The sequence below is a fragment of the Haemaphysalis longicornis genome, unplaced genomic scaffold (assembly GCF_048455015.1).
Source record: "Haemaphysalis longicornis isolate Haplotype H1 unplaced genomic scaffold, Haemaphysalis longicornis Haplotype H1 scaffold_6, whole genome shotgun sequence".
Taxonomy (NCBI): domain Eukaryota; kingdom Metazoa; phylum Arthropoda; class Arachnida; order Ixodida; family Ixodidae; genus Haemaphysalis; species Haemaphysalis longicornis.
Genome location: NW_027526407.1, coordinates 157,427,874 through 157,448,749, shown reverse-complemented (window position 1 = coordinate 157,448,749; position 20,876 = coordinate 157,427,874). Strand labels below are relative to the sequence as shown.

General features: G+C 49.9%; 1 protein-coding gene across 1 annotated transcript in view; it reads right to left on the bottom strand.

The window, feature by feature from the left end:
* Positions 1-20,876, bottom strand: part of LOC144141226 (uncharacterized) — a 71,955-nt gene that overhangs the window by 37,718 nt on the left and 13,361 nt on the right. Inside the window, exons 4-6 of the mRNA XM_077672782.1 lie at positions 20,436-20,750; positions 7,103-7,234; positions 2,870-2,925 (exon numbers count right to left, since the gene is read on the bottom strand). Of these exons, the coding sequence (XP_077528908.1) occupies positions 2,870-2,925; positions 7,103-7,234; positions 20,436-20,750 (503 nt within the window). The remainder of the gene's footprint in view (positions 1-2,869; positions 2,926-7,102; positions 7,235-20,435; positions 20,751-20,876) is intronic.

The window sequence follows — 20,876 nt, the reverse complement described above, 5'->3', positions numbered from 1 at the left end:
TTTCGGTTTCGGTTTCAGCGGGGGGTGCACCATCTCGCGGTGGCGTTAGCTGGCTGCTGTTTCTCTAAGTTCTCTCAGCCGGCGCCATTTTGATTGTTTTGACCACACGAAGGATCGGCACATTCACCCCAAGTCTATCACGATGTCGGGTGTGCAAAGGCAGTATTTGAATGCAATTAAAAGAAAAGTTATTTTATGTGCTGAGACCATCAGGAACTGTGCCGCAGGTCGGCAGTTCGACGTCACCGAAGGCAGCATTCGCGGGTGGAGAAAGCAACTGGTGCTTGACTGGATAAAATCTGAGTGGTGTCGGTGGCCTGGAGCACTGTTGGGGGTTCCCGTCAGTGCTTGTGTTGGACGCCTTTCTCTGCCACCTGGCTGATTCCGTGGAGAAGTTGTTGCACGAACCCCGCACCGAACTCATTGTCGTTCCAGGAAGAATGACATCCCAGCTGCAACCGTTAGACAGTTCCATCAAAAAGCCTTTCAAAGACTATATCAGGTCCTGCTACCAAGAGTGGATGAGGTCAGGAGACCCATAAGTGACAGCTACCGGATGGCTGACGCGTGCTTCTCCGGCGGTGCTTTGTGGCTGGATCGCGGATGCATGGGCCAACATCCCAAAGGAGCTCGTTAGTCGCTCTTTTAAGAAATGCAGCATCTCGAACACCCTTGATGGCACTGAGGACCACTTTATGTAGGAAAACATTTCCAACAAGGCAACTTCAGGAGACAGCGGCAGCGAACCTGACGATGACTGAATGGACGTCGGGAGACGGTGCTGGCGAAAACTGACAATGACTGAACGGTAACTGCAGTGCAAATAAATGTTTTCTGTGATCTTTACCTCGCATTATATGAGGATGAAAATTTTTTTTCTGATTTTGATGTCTCCGAATTACACCTCGTATTATACACGGGTCCGTATTATACGCGGGTTCTTACGGTAGCCGCCCCCTCAAGGGCAGCAAACAGCTGTAGTGCTCTGTCACCCTCCTGTTCAGCCACTGGGTCATCGTGGTGCTGGTGCAATGACTGCCGCCCCCAACAACCGTGTGGAAACAAGTTGGTGGACATGTGCCGTATTTTCGCGTGTATAACCCACCCCCGCATATAATCTGCACCCCCACCGGAAGCGAAAAAAAAAAAAAAATCCTCACGTATTGCAGCCGCACATTTGACACAGGAAAGGCTGCACCAAAGCTGCTGCTCACGCAACACATCCCATACTAGCAAAAGCGTATATTTAGCAGGTCCGAATAGACTGACTGCAAGGCGAAAGTCGCTATTCACTCAGTGTCACTGCTCTCGCTAGAGCTATCACTTGAGCCGCAGTCCTCACTGTTGCACACAAGGTCATCTTCACGGCACAACATGCATTGCCACAAAGCTGCACTACGGAAAAGACCCCGGGTATTATCCGCACCCCTACTTTGCCACTGAAATTTTCGCATTTCTGGTGCAGGTTATACGCGCGAAGATACGGTACCACTTGCGGCAACAGCACAGAAAGCGCCTAAAGCACAAGAAAAGGCACTGCCGGCCAACATGGCCCTCCCACTCCACGACTGTTCAAATGGGAATGTCTAAGCAGCTTCCTGAAACAAACGAATGTTAACTAGATTTACGCCTGTGACATCTATCTGGGACCAAGCATTCTAAAAAGGCACAAACTCCAGCTTTTCAACATCACCAGGCAGGTTGTTTTACTACCACTGCCAGCGAGATTTGTTTCGGCCTTGAAGGCCAGGTGCACTCAAAATTCCGGCTTCTTGAAAACCCCGTTTCTGTATAGTCTGCCTCAAAAGACTGCAAGACGCAAAATACGACAGCTGAATTACGAGCCCACACACCACAACCGCTCAGCAGAAATCAGCACTTTCGAAAACGCAATTGAGGAGAGTGCCACTATTGGAGCCAGGCTGGAGGTGCAGTTGGCCCTGTATTTCAGTCCAATGTTGCAAGTACAGTTCAGTCAGAAGTGCCAAGCTGTGTAACCGGCCTACTGGTTCATGGTAGGAGAGAGAAAAAAAAAAAAAAAAGAAAGAAAAGGAATAGTGCTAGAACTGGGACAGACGGAGGAGCAAACGGACTTACAGCTAAGGGTGATTCGCTGCATGCTGGCAATACAGGGAAAGACGGATAGGGCAAGAGTTGGAAAATGCTCACGATGTGGACCTCCTTGCCCTCACGCCTGCACATTTGTGTAAAAAGATGTGCTTCAAGATGGCTGTGGCTCTAAGATACTGCCTCCCACACTCCCAAATGCCATGCGCCTCGGTCAGGAGTCAGTCAGGCAGGCTGGAGACGCGAGCAGTTCCCGAAACAGGTGCACAGCCGTGTTCAGGTGGTACGACCCGAACCAGCTTGGAATGTGTCCATCAATGCTGCAGCAGTGTTCCCCTTGCCAGTGCCGCTCATCATGAGCCTGCCGAGAGTGTGCTTCACGTCCGCCTAGGCTCAGCGAGGTCCTGGTGCAAGCAAAGGCCATGCCCACGCATCTAGCACCTCATTCCATGGCCTGAGAGAAGTGAGCCGTCAAGGCACCCGGGAAGCTGTGTTGAACCGCAAGGGAAGCCCTGCACTCTTGACAGCGCATGCTAGTGGTACGCTTTTGTAACGTCTTGCGGACTTCTTCCTGTGCCAGCGTTGCTTGAGCACTTTTTCCTGGGTGCACTCCAGCCAGGCCAACTCTCCATCCTGCCCTCGGCCTCTAAAAGAGCGACGCGAATAAGCCCAGCATCTTCGAACCTGGCTACTGGTGTCTACTGGTGCACCACCAGTCAACTTGAGCCCATCCCCAGCATGCCCCGACTGCACCAGATGGCCGTTCTGCCAGAGTGGCCCATGCACGGAGGAGGCCACGTACCAGCTGAGAGCGGGTGGGTCCTCGGGGCCCCCTTCCAGCATGGCCTCGGGAACCACCTGCAGCACAGAGACGCCAAAACGCGGCCAGTGTTCGACATCAGCAGCGCAGCACCCCCAAGGGATGCCCCAGGGCAGCAGGATCGCCAGCAAGCCACAGAGATTCATGCTGGAATAATAAGCCCGACTGCTATACGCCACAGATACAGTCTAATCCCGCTACAACGAAGTCCGCTTCAACAAAATATTTCCAAGTCCCCGTCAGCTAGCCATAAAAGTCAATGCAACAAAGTCCTCGCCACAACGAACCATTTGTCTAGCTTGCTTTCGCTTCAATGAAATTTCCGATGATTTGGGCTGGATTTGAACAATTATTTTACAATAAAATAAGCATAGCGCCAGCTATCTGTAACTTTTTATACGTTCAGGACGCTTAGTTTCACCGAAAACATGCGCGGTGCGCCCACACTGCCACCCAAAACAAAAAAAAAAACTCATATGTGGACGCCATTGTGTGATGGTGATAATGAGGCACAAGCCAGGTTCGCCAAGCCGGAGCTATAGCCAATCCGTATCCAGTTGAAATCGCACGAATGTGGTCTGCTGCTGGCATGGCTGCTGGCGCAGCGCCGTCTTGTATGTGTTGTAAGCAGCTGCCCTTGCAGTTTTCCTGCTACAATTCTTCAAAGTCAAGAGCAAAAATAATGTTTTCGTGTTTAGTCTTGAACCCGTGTCATCCTATCTTAGTCGCGAGCAGGCGGTCGCGATAAATGCAAACAAATGCAAGCGCACGCGGCTTGCCTGCCAAGGTCAGTAGCTGCAGTGCCTAATCAGAAGATAAGATAACGGCGCTGGTGGTTGTGCCACAAGCAAGAGGGGGGCTTCCAACGGCGTAGCAGCTATCTGCAAGTAATCAGCTCGGTGTAAACCCCTTGTTGTACCGTAATACGCTTTGCGCCTGCATTTCTTCACCTCTCCCCTACTCCTCAGTATCACGCTCTTTGTGTGCTGGTAAAAAAACAGATAACCATTGGTATGTTTGTTATCTGCATAAACACGATGTTACTGCACGTCACTCCTTTTTCTTGCTGCCAATGACGCGGAAATATGCCGTGCTATTTTTCTTGCCCTTCCGTGCTGTGTTGGGGCAGATTTCGCCTCAACGAATTTTCGCTTCAACGAAATTTTTTGCACGTCCCGTCAATTTCGTTGTAGTGGGATTCGACTGTACTAACAAGAGCCTCGGCACGCCCGCCTGACACGCCTCCACAGTCGAACGCTCGCCTTATCGCCAGCTCAAGCGAAGCCCCACCATTGCATTCCCACTCACCAAGGCTGCCTTCAGAGTCTCAGGCCAAGCGTTTGCTCACTTGCGTCATGAAAAAAGCTCAGTCTACGGCGACGTGTGTGCCGCATTTCGTCAGGAATCCCAGCCCTTTCATTCTGCCACTGGTTGCCATTTTCCCAGCGACAAGTTTGCTGCGCCATGCGGTATAAATGCTCGTGGAGCGAGTTGACAAATGGAGCCAGAGTCATGCTTGGCTCAAGGGATAGCATAAAAAAGAAATTGGTTTTGATTGGTAAAGAAAAGGTGGTATTGCTTTCACTATACAATCAGGTGCTCAACAGAATTTATGAATACCAAAGCCAATTCAAGAACGGTGCTTTGAAACAAGGCGGCTTGGTTGTGCCTACAGGGCACAACCAACCTGAGCAAGCTGCCTTAGAACTGAAGGCTGTTCCTGCTTGAAACAATGAAATAATTAATTGTACAGTAATTCATTCACTCACATTACCCCTGAAGGCCCTTGTGAGAGGGAATTACCTGGGGTTTTACATATGCAAAGCACACAAGTCTGGTATTAGCATATTAAAACACAAAAAAAGGAGGTTCGAACGGGATGCAAATAAGTACACACTCCAAGGAAGAAAAATATTACAATGCCAAATGCATATGGTAATAACAGTAAAACAACAAACAAGAACATGGAACAAACGGTTGAAATTTTAACAATAACCCGATGTTACTAGCTATACGCCTGTGCAACCTACACAACCAACAATACAGGGACAGATTAATTGCAGGTGGCAACAACTGAAAACAATAACAGGCAAAATTGCCGTTCCCCATTGTACTTTAGCGTCTCTCCCTGCATGCTGGGAAAATGTGCCCGAGTCCCAAGCGGGCACAGCCTTCTTTTCCGAGGCTTGGTGAATCCACCCGGATGTGGCATTTTGCTGTCACAGGAAGACCAGGCGTGCGGTCACCAGGAAGCTCTCCATTATGGGGACACTCTGCCAACCCCGCACCTAGACCAAAGCCAGAAACCAGCCACACAGTGTGTTCTAACACATCGCATTTGCCTTGCCTGTTCCTGCTACCAGGCTGTTCAGCCCAACCCTTCGGCTGCCAGGGCACCATTATGGTGGCAGCCCTGCCTGTGCACCACCCCCTGGGACCACACTGGAACCACACTGGGACCACACTGGGCCCCCTGCGACCACGGACAACACACTGCCAGTGTGCACTGCGGAGTTCTTCGACATACACCTGCAGTTGTGAAACTCCAGCTCGTAATCCACGCTGTGCGAGCACCTCAGCCTTACTGAAGCTGGGGGACAAAGAACTGAGCTTTGCCAAACCCAGTTCAACATTAAAACAGCGCGAACTTGTCACTGAATTGGGTGCTGTTTACTCGTGTTTTCAGAGTTTTTCCCTGCATGACTCAGTATACCACTTCAGCCCCCTGTAGACAGATATGGGGGCACTGGTCAATTTGCCCTCCCACAGTGGACCGGCTGTTTACAGTTGGGGCCCATGGTACACATTGTACTGAGCACTGTATTGTACCGTGCACGATATTGTACCCCATCTACACGATTGTAGGTCGGCCCTTCTTTTCAAGACTGACAATCCAATGTTGGGCGGTCGACTGAGAATCGAAATCGAACTTTGTGCCACTTGTAACGACAAGAGAAATCAGGGGTGCTACAAGCTGGGAAAGTGTAACACCCTCGCTTCTATGGTTCCGGTCGAAGCGTAGCGTTTACCATTGCACACATTGTGGCGTCAATAAAGGTGATGCCAACTTTGGAAGTTGGCGTTTCCTAGAGCGGCCAACCTTCCACCAGTGCGTTCGGAAGTGTACTAAATGTGATACGATTGTGCCTACGTCAGCGCCGTGCACTGATTCGAGGGATTCGGTAATACTCATTTTGTTTATTAGAGACAAACAACACTTCTTGAATGCGAGTAACGTACTCGTGAATCAAAGGAAATCGCGAGCGGTCGCTTCTGTCAGCCACCATGTTGTTTCGTAGGTTTTCATCTCGCAGCGAATGTGTTCTTATGATTGGCAACAAAGTTTCCTGCTCAACCCACAGCGCATGGTTATTCCACATGCTTGTAGAAAAGCTTTTCTTTTTTTTTAACCTCTACTGCGTGCACCACAACTGTACAGTTCTTGTGGGAGCATCGATCATTGATGGAAGAGCCACCGTGTTGGTAGTTGATGGAAGATCTTCTCTTTGTGATACGATTTTCTAGGCGGCCACATTGCTGCATGCTTATGTCACTTCTGTAATGTGCTGAATCATTCCATCTCTCATGAGTGCCCTGAGCGCAAAGAGCTTCCTCGGCGCTCATTCACAGCAGCGTTCGAAATCGAACTTTCTGCACTCGCTTTTTTTGGGGGGGGACCTTCATTTGAGTCAACTTACAAGCGTGTAAATACGGTATCCAGTACACCATAAAGCTGTCAAAGAACGCCCACCCAAAGTACTGAGATATCAAGCGAAAAATACGGGATGGGCAACCTTTCACGTCAGGAGTGAAAAACTACAAAAAAATTAGCCGCACTGGCAACCAAATCTCCGGAGATACGAAGACAGCATACGAGATGAGTGAACTTTCGGGTCAAGTGCGGCAAGGACAAATATGCAACAGCATCAACACATGAAGAGATGATTCGCGTTTATTTTGTTCACTCATCGGCACTACAGCCATCGATTTCAGGAAGTTGGTGATGTTTGAGGTCTGTTAGTAAATTAAATATTTCACCCCTAAAGAGGGGTAGCTGATGTTTTCGAGGAGTGAATTCTCTCAGAACTTTACAGCACACTACTGTATACAATCTACAATATTGTATACAACATTGTATACAAGCGAGAACCACTGCAACCAGCAAGAGAGTGTGCCCCCTTCCCCCGTTACCTACGGAGGAAGCGTGCTGCTCACCAATGGCTGCTCCTGGTGCTCCTCCAGAGGAGCAGGCTGCTCCTTGAGCTCCTCCTCGTCCTCCTCCTCCTCCTCCTCCTCCCCATCCTCCTGGTCCCCCAGGCAGGCAGCAGCAGCAGAGGGGGGAGGGGCCTGCGACCAGGGGGCTCAGGGGTCACAACAGGGGGGGTCGTGGGACGGTTGCCCCGATCATCAATCTATACTCGGTGACAACTTAACAACGGCACCAGAAGTTGCCGCACCGTAGAAGTTATCACACCGTAGCCGGATGTTTCTCCGCGCGGCGCAAGTAGGGCAATGCTGCGGATATTTTGAACATGGCGTGAGCCGTTCCCGTGATTTTTTGGACTTAATATGCTTATATATGACTCCAGCGACGACAAACAAACTGCGTGAGACAAGGCAGACGATATCACGCATTCATAGCAAACCCCTTTCAAAACGTGCTCGCACTGACGTCACGTGTCCGGCGCTTTGGCAGAGTGATACACACATGAGGTGGTGCCGTTCTTGAGTTGTAACCGAGTATAATGGCTCACTCTGACAGCTGCCAACTTTCTCTCAAGACAAACACTCAGGAATTGGATCACATCTCTAGGCTTTGGCCTAGAGATGTAGACCATTCGTAGCAAAGTCAATTGACTTTGCGACAATTGACTAAAAAAGTCAACTGACAAAAAAAGAACTGTCACAAAGTCGATTTTGTGACAGCTGGTGTCAAGAAACTGCTGCAGAAAGATGCGGCCAAACGTGGCACCAATCAATGGTGCGCAAATCAAGGCATGCAAACGAGACACTCGACTTGTACTGGAGTAGAACTGTTACAATTGTTTCAAGTCTAGCCTTGCAGCCAGTTTTTGCGGACCCCCCTTTTCAAGTCTCAAGTCCGTTCATTCGTTCCTCTACTCAACTGCGCAGCCAAAAGTTAAAGGAATCTATGAACAGAGTTTACAAACGGCAAACAAATACGCATTTCTTTGCGCACTAGCACCTGCCTGCTTTCTTCCTTGACTGCACGAATTTTCGAATTTGAATGAATTTGCATGAACGGTTGCACTAACTTAATATCATACCACAGCACCGGCAGAAATGCTCAAAAAGCATTCTAACAAAAAAAAAAAATCTGAGTAGTAGCCAGCAGCGCGAGTGCAAAAACGCAACGGCTCACAACTTTGAAATTGTCTGCTTGCGCAATTCCAGCTGCCAAACAAAAAAACAAACCTTCTTCGCTGTGCAAACAAAGCAACAAATGCAGGCACTGTCTTACTCCCCCCTTCAGCAAGGCTGGTGCTGTTTCAAGTGAATCAGCATCGTGGTTGAGCGCTCCGAAAGCAGTCATTTTAGATGTATAAATTTCTGTTTCCACAAAAATTAGATTAGGCCTGGTTCCATGGCATTTCACGATAACACTTGTTGAATTAACTGGGCATCACTTCAAAAGTTTAAATCCTCTACACATTTGCGAGCAGCCCAGGACCAAAACGTCAATAATAGGCTGTAGTAGGAGTGCTGTGAACTGTATGCAATGAACATAAACGCGTTTAAAGGGACCCAGAAAAGCCTTCTGTAAAAGTTACAAAAGGCCTGTATTGTCACGTAGCACCAATATAGCGATGCAATGCCGTTGGAATTATTGATCTACATTCAGTATTAGCTGCGCCAGAAGCAATTAAATGCACCTCTCCCCACTTGCCGATCGACTCCTCCTCCCTCTCTGCCTCCTTCAAAGCAGCTAGCTACATTCCTCCGCCTAGGCTCGCGTCAATCACTGCGGACCCGCCTTTGCCTCGGGATCGCGCAGGAAGGAGGAAGAGCAGCCGGAAGCCAATGGCAGTGACGCCGCCGGCGGCCGACCTTGCCGGCGATTGGGCGAATCAGGGGGCGCCTTCGCCGTTGCGTCACCTGCGGTCGTCGTTGCGTCAGCCGCGGTCGGCTCGCTGCGGCGTCGCGCTCATCGGCTGAGAAAGGCGATCTTCAAAAATTGTTTACAAATTATCTGCACAACGTATGGGGCTCACACTTGGCTCAAAAATCCCCCGTTATGTGTTCTACCACCTGAATGCATTTGATTGTCACCTTCACAAAGCTTTTCGGGGTCCCTTTAATGTGCGTGAATATTTACACTTGCAAGTTATTGGTTTAATCTGGCTTTCAGGAAGACACCAAGGGTATACATCCTGACAGACTTCAGGCATTGAGCAAATGCCAAGTCTTGGTTTGGCAAACAAGTCAGGGTGGATATCCAGCAAACTGTTTCTACTGGCATTAGAGAACATCGTGAGGCATACAAAGTGCTGGAAGGAAGAACCCAATCTTTTAATTTTGGCAATCACGAAAGCCATGTCAGCATCAGCACCATCAACAAGGCCAAAGACAGCGGCGTCATCCTGCACCTGTACCCCCAAGTGCAGCCACTTGACCCGTCTATGTAAGGACCATTTAAATCTCAGTACAACGCTGCTTGCAATGGCCCACTCATAAATGACCCCGGGATTAAGGCCACTTCCAAGCACAATGCTAGAGAACTAGTCGGACCCTCTTACTTGCTAACAGGGACACAAAAGAACACAGTTTCAGGCTTTCAGAAAATGGGGACTTTGCCTTTCAACAGCGAACCCATAGCAGGGTCCTTCAATGCTTTTTCTGGTCATGAAACTCCGCCGTCGCGCTATCGGACAGCTTGGTGAGCAGCCCAGGGAGGCCGCACCGCTGCTGTCGATTGGAGGGCAGCTGGGGAAGTGGTCAGAGCGCGTTTGGCAGGGAACGGACCCTCGGCGCCTTATCAGCGGTGCGCTTTCGCTTTACGTGTTGTGGGCCGCTCAAATGGACTTATCATTTTGTGAGCGACGAAAAAATTTGGCGCGAACAGACATGCTGCTACTGCGTCCTGCCGGTCTGGCTACAGAGCAGCGGCAACCGCGCCCCATGCCCTCCGATCAGCAGTGGCGCCCCTCGCGGTAGCCTTTGTCCCCGTACGAAACTTGGACAGGAGTTTCATGGCCAGATGAGAAGCATTGAAGGACTCTGCCCCTAGCGTCCCCAACGGAGACGTGTCACTGCAGGCCGCCACCATTATTTGTGCAATGTCTGGGAAATATTTTCAATTCTGAGGCTCAAAACGTCACTACATATATATTGGCGCCTACTGTCCACAAAGCAGCCTCTGTGCCAACTGCATCTCAAACTGAATTATTTGGGGCGACCTTAGGTCCAACCCTAAACCTGCACCGCTTATTAAGGGGACACACCAGTCTTGAGGACTGAAAATTTGCAAAAAAAATCTATTTTCGGTAATAATTTTATTTGCACTGTACAGGTCCCAAGGAATGTACCGGCCAAATATAACAGCTGTAGCATAATTATTCACAATGCTGTCACCCTTTGAAGTCGCCTAAATGACCATTTTTGTCTATGTTTCCAAAGTTTGGGCCCTGTTTTCTCAGAACCCAATTTTTTCCCCACCAAGTCAGCTGTCGGGTACAATATCTTGGGATTTACCGGTTCGATTTGTGTCATTTTTGCTGCATTCGATGGCGTGTGAACTGAACAGTTCAATAAAACCACAAAAGTACAGAATCACTTTTTGCTGGCACAAGATTTTATGCAGTTAGTTTTACAAAAACTCTGGAAATTGATGACCTGACATTTATGAAGTTTACAGCGTTTGCAGAAACCATGCTGAAATTACTGCAGTGGTATAGTTGCACTCCCTGGTCCTTCTAGAGCACAAAGGGATAAAAGCTATTTGGGTATTTCATAGCTAGATAATGAAAAAATTGCCCAAAATGGAGTGGCATAACATGTTGCACTACCCTAAGCTTACACTCCATAGAGGAAAACTGGCTGGATATTTCTGCTTCGGATGTTGAAATACACTCAATGTGTCAATCTCAAATGCATAGGTTAAAAAATAGCAAAAATGTCCTCAAGACCAGTGTCCCCCCTTAATTAAGACCGGGCAAACAGGAAGGAAGAAAGGTAGAAATAAGGTCTTTACAGACACAACAGAGACGCTTGCAATTAAACAAGATGCCGCAGAGAGGTTTGCATGACGGAGTTTGAAAAAAAAGAGTGTTTAACACAGCTAACACTGCTGCCACTACCCGTCCAACAAAGAAACGGCTAGTGCATAAGTCCCCCAGTTTTTGCAGGGAAGAAGGGATGGTTGCTGCAGCATTTGATCACTCGGACAGTGACATGTCAGGTTTCGACGTGAGAAGCAACATTTCTGAGGCAGATTGTGAAAAGTGTACCATTCCTCCTGACTCTCCCTACTCTGCACTCCACAGTTCCTCTGTTCCTCTGTTCTTTGTTTCCTCTGTTTTGCGACTTTCTCTGCAAGTTTTTGTTCAGCTATGGTCTGACCTTTTTGTGTGCTCCTGGTGCACGGCATACGATGTGCCAGTGCGCGAGCTACACGGCCAGTTTTAAGCTGAAGCCAGTGGAGCATGCGTTGAAGGCTGAGCGACCCGACCCAGTGCGTGTCCGCCACTGGCAAAAAAAGAGCTCCGGGCGATAAACGGGGATCATGGGCCCAAAGAAGGGAAGTTTCCTGGTGTGGGAAAAACTTCTGGAGCACGCAAAGAGACTCCAAACTGAGGGCTGTTCCGTGTCCTACGAGGAGCCCACTTGCGTCGTGGCCTTCTCGCTTGTGTTTTCAAAGCAGGTGGTGGTTAGATGATGTGGCTGCCGCACTGAAACGGGCTATGCCTCCAAAAGCATACGACGTTGCACCAGCGGTTGCAAGGTGCGCAATTTCAGTTGCTTCACGATTGGTATCCAGGACGAAAAACCGTTTCTTCTGTCCCAGATGGGCAACACGGACCAGACGGCCATAAACTTTGATATGCCCAGAAGTGCAAAAAGTGTGCACGTAGGGACGACGGGCACCAAGAAGCAGTGGTTCACCACAATGCTGGCAGTGGCTGCTGCTGTTTGTTGCCTGAGAAAGGAAGACGCCTTCCAAAAATATGTCAGCTAACCTGATGGTTGACTGGTTCAAAACAGTCTGGGTACAGAGACCAGGGACTCTGCTTGCCACTGCCATCATAAGGAGGGAGTTGGGTGCCCGGGTGGCCTGACCTACACGCTGAAGCCGCTCGACATCTCAATCAACAAGCCTTTCAAGGACAGCTGATCACGGAGTGGATCACGACCTGGCCGCAGCTGGGAAAATCACGAGGCCGTCTCTGCCGATGCTCTGCTCGCAGACACTGGAAGCACAGCTCCCTCCCTCCAAGCATGTCATCCGCAGCTCCAAAACGACGGGAATTTCCAACAGCCTCGACTGGGCCGACGACGACCAGGAAGAAGTAAGCGACTTCAGAGAGGGAGGCAGCTCTGATGGCGAGTTGAAGGACAAACCTTACTCACCAAAGGGAAAAGGGGGAGTGAATAAAAAGGAAACTGGGTTACGTGTTTTTACATACGTGTTTTTACTGAAAAGGTAAGGTTTTGATAGTGCTTCTCTTGCCATCTTTATTGTATGAAATTTCAACGTTTAAAACTCCGTTGCAATTTTTTGCAACCGTAACTTTGCAACCGTAAACAGTAAACAGCAAAAAGCAGAAACAAGAACTGAAGTATAAAACAGTGAACGCCAGAGGCAACTACAAAGGCACAACTAAACATTTGCTTCAAATGAACCAAGAGAGTTTAGACAATTTTCGGGTGTATTGTTCCAATCATTAATTGTGTGGGGAAAAAAGGAAAATTTAAACAGATTGGTGAAGGCGAACATTGGGGTTAAGGACAGAGAATGGGAATGACGAGTACGGCGAGTAGCAAGGGGTTTCAAGAAAGAACTACAGTCTAAAGCAACTTTGCGGTGATAAAGTGAATACAATAATTTAAGGCGGAGAAACTGTCTTCTGGACTGCAAGGTTGGAATTCCGTTGTCACGCATGAGCTCGGAAACCGAATCTGTGCGATGAAATTTTGAATAAACAAACCGAATAGCTCTCCTTTGGATATATATGTAGTTATGTATGTAGTTATGTTCATCCCTTCAATAAGCTAGTTGTTTTTTTTTGTTTTTTTTATTGCGGAAGTTTGCTATTCAGCATAAGGGGAAATTAAATGTATAGATACACCCCGGATTCCCGAAGGAATCGGAGCAGGGGGCCATGATGTGGTCCTTGTATCCACGCCATGAAGTCTGGCGGACGTCCGGGGCGCGGGCCGCAGGTGGCGATGTGCACAGCGCGTAGGCTTCGCAGAGCAGGGCAACTCCACACCAGGTGCTCTGCTGTAGCCTGGTCAACTGGAGCGGGGCAAAAGGGGCAGGTGGAGTTGAACGGGGCATGGTATTGAGGAGGCCAGGACCTCGTCACAGCTGGCATGAGGGCGACTCCCAGGCGAAGACGTCTGAGCAGGACCTCATCTTGGCGAGACAACCCGCCAGGGAGATCTGTACCGCGCGGGGGTATGAGAGCGCGCGCGGTGCGCCGTAGACGTTCTTTTGCACTGGCAAGGCGAACACCGTTTGACGAAGGTGCGAGAGGAGCTGGATAGTGCACACGCACGGGGTGTGTTCCGGCATCTGCAGCCTGCATTGCGGGGTGGCTATTCCGTTGGCGCCATGACACGCGCACACGACATGGATAAGTGTCCATTATGTCCTGGATTTCTAGCAGAAGTTCGTTGGACGTGAGAGTTTTACGAAGCTCTCGAACAGCTGCCGACGAATCAGTGTAAATTGTACACTGTGGTGAAGCGTGGTTGATTAGCAATGATGTGCGTAGCAGAGCATCCCGCACTGCAAGGAGTTCTGCCTGCGTTGATGGCCACTTCTCCGTTGTTATGTAAGTGCAGGTCACTGGATCGGGAGCCACAGTCGGGCAGAGTAGAGCCGTATGAAGTAAGGTATCGGAAGCACTGGCGTCGACAAACATCAGCGTAGACGAAGGGCTACCAATGTCCATAAAAGGCGGAATCGGAGCACCAACTGTCCGCGGATGAATACGGGCAACAGGTCGTGTATCGGTTAATTGGTGGAACTTCCATGGGGGCCGTATAGTGGTGTTTGATAGTGGTGGGGCTGGTGAACCGGTCATGTATGCTGCAAGAGCGGCGGAAGCAGGGTCAAGGGCTTGTTTTTGGAGGCGGGCTTGTTGACGCTGATGCACTAGCTCATCACACGTGTTGAGCTGCGCTTCCTGTTGCAGAATAGGGACGGGGGTGAGGGCTGGAAGACCAGCTATAGCTCGCATAGCCGAATTGTTTATTGATTCGAGTAGTGCCCAGTCTGACTTCGTAAGAAAGTGGAATTGCGCTTGATAAACTATGCGAGGCTGAAGAATGGCTCGGACAAGCATGCGGGCCGTCTTGGAGGCCGCACCGCCGGCTTTTTGAGACATGCGACGGAACAGATGCAGCGATTGTGAAGCTTGATGCTTTGCAGAGCGAATCCAAGGTTTTGCAGAACCGGTGGCCGTAATATCCAAGCCCAACACCCGCAGGGTAGATGCTGTTGGTATAGGCGTGCCTTGAACCGAAAGACAGATCGGGGAGGTTGCCAACCGCCGACGGCCCCATGCGTTGGCCACGGTGAGAAGGGCTGTTTTGTTAGGCGAAAGCGTGAGGCCAAGATATCTGCACCAACAATTGGTTTCATCTAGAGCTTGTTGCAGGCGAACACTTTGGACATGAAGGTCCTGGTGAACAGACCATACCGTGATGTCGTCTGCATAGATGATACTATAGATGTGTGGAACAGCACCAAGTCGCCAGGCAAGAGGTATCATGGCCATGTTAAAAAGCAAGGGGGCCAAGACAGATCCCTGAGGCACACCACGGCGGGGCTGGAAGGAACCTATGGGAGATCCGTTGAGACGTATGGAGAAGGTGCGGTTTCGTAGGTAGAAGGAAATGAAATCACATAGGCGGGATGGCAGGTGAAGGAGATGAAGTACCGCAACGACGGCAGCGTGGCCAAGGTGGTCGTACGCTTTGTGAACATCCATGCCCAGCACAGAGCGAACACGGTGGGATCGGCCGCCAATAAGGATCATCTCGGAGAGGTGGCCCAGACCATCCTCTGCACCAAGGTGGGGACGAAATCCAATTTGGCATGGGTGGTATAGATGGTGCTCGTCGAGCCACCACTGAAGGCGTGTGGCAATCATCCGTTCCAACAGCTTCCAAATGGTCGCCGTAAGCGCTATTGGTTGGAGGTTGCGGATGTCTGTACTTGGTTTACCGGGTTTCGGGATAGTGATAACATCCGCTTGAAGCCAGGCCGGGGGGATTGTACACGTGAGCCAAACCCGGTTGTACGCCTCTAGGAGTCCCTCCAGAGAAGAATGGTCGAGGTTCTTGAAAGATTCAAATGTTACACCGTGAGGGGCCAGGAGCTTTGCGGAGTGCCGCCGTGTCAATGGCCGCGGTTAGTTCCGCAATTGTAAATGGTGAGAGTATGCCCTCGGTTGCTGCTTCCGATGGCGGCGTACCAGCACCGGACGGAAGAGTGAACGGAGGGGGCATGACGGCTGGGTCCAAGTCAAAATCGGGGTATAAAGTATGGGCCAGCGTATCTGCAAATTGCAAAGAAGTCTGGTTGGACGTGAGGAACACTGACGCAGCAGGATCTGGGGATCGTGGTGATCGCTCCAACGAATGAAAAATGCGCCATATGGAGCGTAGCCCAGACTGAGGCCCTAACGAAGCGCACGTCAAGCCAGCGCTGGCGGGACAGCCGGCGTTCATGGCGACGAGCCGCGGCTGTGAGCTGTTTAAGGCGGATTTGGCAAGTCGGAGAGTTGGGATTGTGACAAGCAAACACTTCTGCCTGGCGGCGCTGCACCCACAGCTGAAGGAGGCGCAAATCAGGGTTAGGGCGGCTCTCGTCAACCCAGTTTACAGTTGTAGAATCTTCAAGAGCCCTTTGTATGGATGATAAAGGGTCCTCTTTGAATGCTGATATCTGGCTAATCGACTTCCGAAACTCGTCCCACTTGATAATATTGCATTTACGACGTAGGCGACGAGAGGGCGAAGATGAAATATCGAGGCAAATGGGATGATTTATTTATTTATTTATTTATTGTACCTCAAATGCCCCGAGTAGGGGTATTACATGAGGGGTGGGCAGATACGTACATCAGTTAATAAGGTGATCGATGAAATCCTTGAATTTAGTAGGGTCGGAGTGCTGGATGGCGTCGGTGGGCAAGCCGTTCCAGTCTTTGGCTGTTTGCACGAAGGATGAGTGCAGATGGGCAGATGTACGGGCTGCTGGAGGATAAACAGCTTTTGCATGGCTAGTGCGGCATGACGTCCGGTGGGCGGGTGTGATAGCAGATGAAGGAGGCGATGCGTGGTAGAATTTATGAAAAAGGCAAAGGCGGGAGGTTTTTCGTCGTGAAGCTAATGTTTTAAGGTTGGCGCGGCGTTTGAGGGCAGATACGCTAGTATGATGTGAATAGTCGGAGTAAATGAATCTAATCGCACGGTTTTGAACGGCTTCAAGTGTGTACGTATGATTAGATTGAAAGGGGTCCCAAATTGCGCACGCGTACTCTAGCTTAGGCCGAACTAGTGTAATGTAAGCTTGGATCTTTAGTGAAGGGGGAGCAAGTTTTAAATTTCGTCGAATGTAGCCGAGTGAACGGTTAGCGTTGTTAGAAATATGCAAAATGTGCGATGACCAAGAAAGATCGGAAGCTAGATTGATGCCTAGGTATTTATAGGAGCTAACAGAAAGAATTGCGGAACCGCAAATGGAATACGTAAATGTTTGTTGTGACTGCTTGCGATGAAATGAGATGAGTACAGTTTTTTTAACGTTCAGGCGCATTAACCATGTTTCGCACCATGTTTGAATGAGGTGTAGGTCGGACTGAAGGATTGCGGAATCGGAAGGATGACGTATAGAGCGGTATAGAACACAATCATCAGCGAATAATCTGATATTGGACTGAATGTTAGTAGGAAGGTCATTAATGTAAATCAAGAATAGCAGCGGGCCGAGAACAGTGCCCAGCGGAACTCCGGAGAGAACGGGGGACATATCTGAAGCAATGTTGTTGGCGTAAACAAACTGTTGGCGGTTATAGTCAAAAAGTCACGGATCCAATCGAAAATCTGAAGGCTTAAATTTAGGCGGGATAGTTTTAAAAGCAACCGTTTGTGTGGAACTTTGTCAAAAGCTTTTTCAAAGTCTAGGAAAAGGGCATCTACCGGTGAGTTAGTATCCATGCTAGAGCTGATATCATTCACAAATAGCGCGAGTTGCGTGTCACAGGAAAGCCCTTTCTGGAAGCCATGTTGGTGAGGGTGGAAAAATTTATTGGCAGTTAGGAATTTTACAATGTGGGAGTAGATTATATGTTCCATGATTTTAGAACAAACACAAGTTAATGAAATGGGACGGTAGTTATTATTGGAATTTGGAGTACCTTTTTTCGCCACTGGGATAACTCTGCCCACCTTCCAGTCCAGCGGCACCACACCACATACAAGAGACTGCTGAAAAATGTGCGCCCAAATGATACTTGAGACATGCTTTGTGTTTTTTAGTATTTTTCAATTGAGTCCGTCGATGCCAGAGGAAGATGATAGTGACAATGATTCTATAACTTTCAAAATACCATTAGGATCAAACACTAATGATAACATGATGTCGTGGTCAAAGAAAGGGGTGTCAGGTAACTCACTCACAGGTTCTCTGGTAAAGACGGAGCTGAAGGTTTTGTTTAGAATTTCGGCGACATCATGTGCTGGTACAGGGTGGTTATGATCGTCGGTTAGCAACAGCAAAGTGGGGTGGTTAGGGTTAATAGTCTTCCAAAATCGTTTTGGGTTATTACGTAACATTTCTGGTAATGTGGTAGAAAAAACGACCGTTTAGCCTTTTGGGATTGCGCCGTGAACGTCTTGTCCGCCGCACGATATTTGGCCCAAGCATGTGGGCTGTCAGACCGTTTAGCCGACCGGAATAGACGTTTCTTTTTATTGCTCAGACGTTTAAGTGACGAACTGAACCAGGGGGAAGATACCAGGGGGAAGATGATTTTTCTTTGACGGTAATGGTGGGGACGTGTTTGTGGGTCAACTCCTGCATTTTATTTTTAAAAAGGGACCAGTTACATCCAAGAGAGCGCTGCAAGAAATCAATGACGAACCACTCAGAGAATGTTGTTAGCTCTTCATTGATAGCCTCGTAATTTCCTTTATCGTAGAGCGTGATGGTTTTTTTATTTTTTTGCTGATGAGGTAACTTGAGACTAATTGAAGCGTGGATTACTGCGTGGTCACTTAGGCCAGATAAGTGGGTGAGTGGTGATATGCTATCAGCGTGCGAAGTTAAAAGGAGGTCCAGAATGTTTGAAGAATGTTTGAAACATGCGATGGTCGCTACCCCAGCAGTCTGGCTCCCGCCGCCAAGTAACACCCGATGGGCCAAGCCACCAAGCTAGGTCTGGGGAACGTGAAGGCATACGGGTAGACGTGGAGCGGCGAGTTGACTGGGTTGTGTCATTAAGTAGAGTGAAGCGAGCATGCTCCATGATCTTGAGGAGATCTGAACCTCGCGCACTCGCCATGTCATAGCCCCAGGCTGGGTGCGGAGCATTAAAGTCACCGGCGATGAGGATGGGACAACCGGGATGTTGTGCTCGTATATGCGAAATCCACCCAAACCAAGCCCGCGGGGCATGACCACTGTGAGGACGCACATAGCAGGATACGAGGATCACTGCACAGGGGCTTAGTTGAACTTTCACCGCAACAGTTTCTTGCCACGGGGAGCACCAGCTTTGAAGGTCAATGGCTTGCTGGGGAAGGCGCGTGAGGACATATACCACCGCTTCACCCCGTGGCGTTGGTGGGGCGTTACGGTGGTCAATGATTGTTGGAGACGCATAGCCAGTAAAAAAGGGGATACGGGGTAGGCCATTCGCTTCCTGAAGCAGTAGCGCCCATGCACGAAGTGAGCCTAGGCGAAGGCGTTTCTTATTAAGTTCACCAACTTTTTGGGGCAGGCCCAGACAGTTCCACTGTAGGATAGTGTCCTTGCGTGTAGTTGCAGGTACGGCAGGTGCATAATTTAGCGGAGGCATGCTGCAAGTGTCGTGGTTAATATGTGCAGCTGCTGCACCACGTAGTTAAGAATGGAGCGAGCGTCGGATGCTGACGAGATCGAGGCTGCTGCTGGTAATGATGCCGGAGGAGGTGGAGGCAAGGGAGAAGTTGACAGAGGAGGTATAGCTTCACATGCGCTCTCTTTTGCAGCAGCACGCTTTAAGCTGCACTTGTCCTGCTGCTTCTTTTTCACTCATGTCCTCGAGCGCAGTTTTACATTTAAACAACCCCCAATCGTGACAGCGAACACCGCAGTGACGTGGCATTTCCCCCTGGTATTCTGAACGCCTCCTCCACGCGAGTGAAGGATATCCTTGAAATCAATTTTCACACGTAAAAGCATCGCCGTATCCTCCACTCAGCCAAGCCTCCTAAAGAACACACGAAATGGAGGACAGACGGCCATTGGATTTCTTGCATTGCACAGGTTCTCCCACAGTCAAACAAAAGAATTGCACAAAAGCCTGGCATACCGGAAGCGGAAGACATCCCTCGCCCGAAAGGAAACTGCACGTGTCCTACCTTCAGCAGGACAGCAGGAAACCACTGTCCTGCCTCCTCTGGCACTCAGAGCGCTTCAGCATGCACCACTGGCAAAATTCACTCCACTAAAGCTGAGGGGCAAGTGCGTGGGCGTGGCACCTGGCTAGGGACAAAACACCTGATAACACAACTCAATAAATCAAGGCTTGCTTTTCAAATTAAGAAGGAGCACTAAGTTGGGCACTGTTCACTTATGTTTCCATGGTTTTAGATGCGACTGCATCTCATTCACTCGCCTTGTCCCTCCATACGGCGTTGTTGTTGTCCGTCCGCACCCCTCCCCCATTCTCCTCACCACGCGAGCTGCGCTCTCCGCCGCTCACCCCCTCTCCTCTCCGATAGCGAACACTCTCTCGCGAGGGGCATTGGATTGGATTCGATTGGGTTGGCTTGGATTGGATTGGATTGGATTAAAGTGGATTGTGTTGGATTGTGTTGCGTCATAGCCGCGGCAGGGGGTTCATGGCACGTTTCACGCGATGGGAGAATCAACCTAACGGAAAAAACAACGGAACCCCCTATGCGTCGCATCTACACAGGGGTTCCTGCGAGGGGAGGTGGGAGAAACTTTTTCTCTTATGCCTTGAGCACTACTTGAACTATCTGTCAACAGATAAGGCTGGCTATTCCACTTGCACCAGCCATGCTTGCCCCTGTTTGACCCGGTGCGGACCGGCTTTTGGTACTTGGGGAGAGGGTCTGCACCCACCTGCAAGTGTGATGGGTGGTGTGCGGGAGAGGGTCCCCCCCGGAACTTGGTGTTGTAGGGCAGGGTCTGGTACTTGGGGTCCGACCGGGGCCGGGGCTCTACGGTGGCCACGTTGCTGGCAGTGGTGGCGGTGGTGGTTGGAGGAGGCAGTGGAAGCAAGTGCTGCTGCTGCTGTTGCTGCTGCTGTTGCTGCTGCTGCTGCTGCTGCTGGGAGTTGTGCAGGCGCTTCTTGTGCAACCGTTGCCGCAGCTCCGCTATCCGCCGGTCCAGGGCCTCCACCTGCTGCTGCTGGCCATTACCACCACCACGGGGACCCTGCAAGGCATCGATGTGGGGCCACTCTTTTTCCACACGGGGAGCAATCGGGTGGGATCCCCCCCTCAAAAACTGAGTGCTGCCTCCCTGTTGCATGCCAAGAGGCTTTTACAACCTGCCAGCATT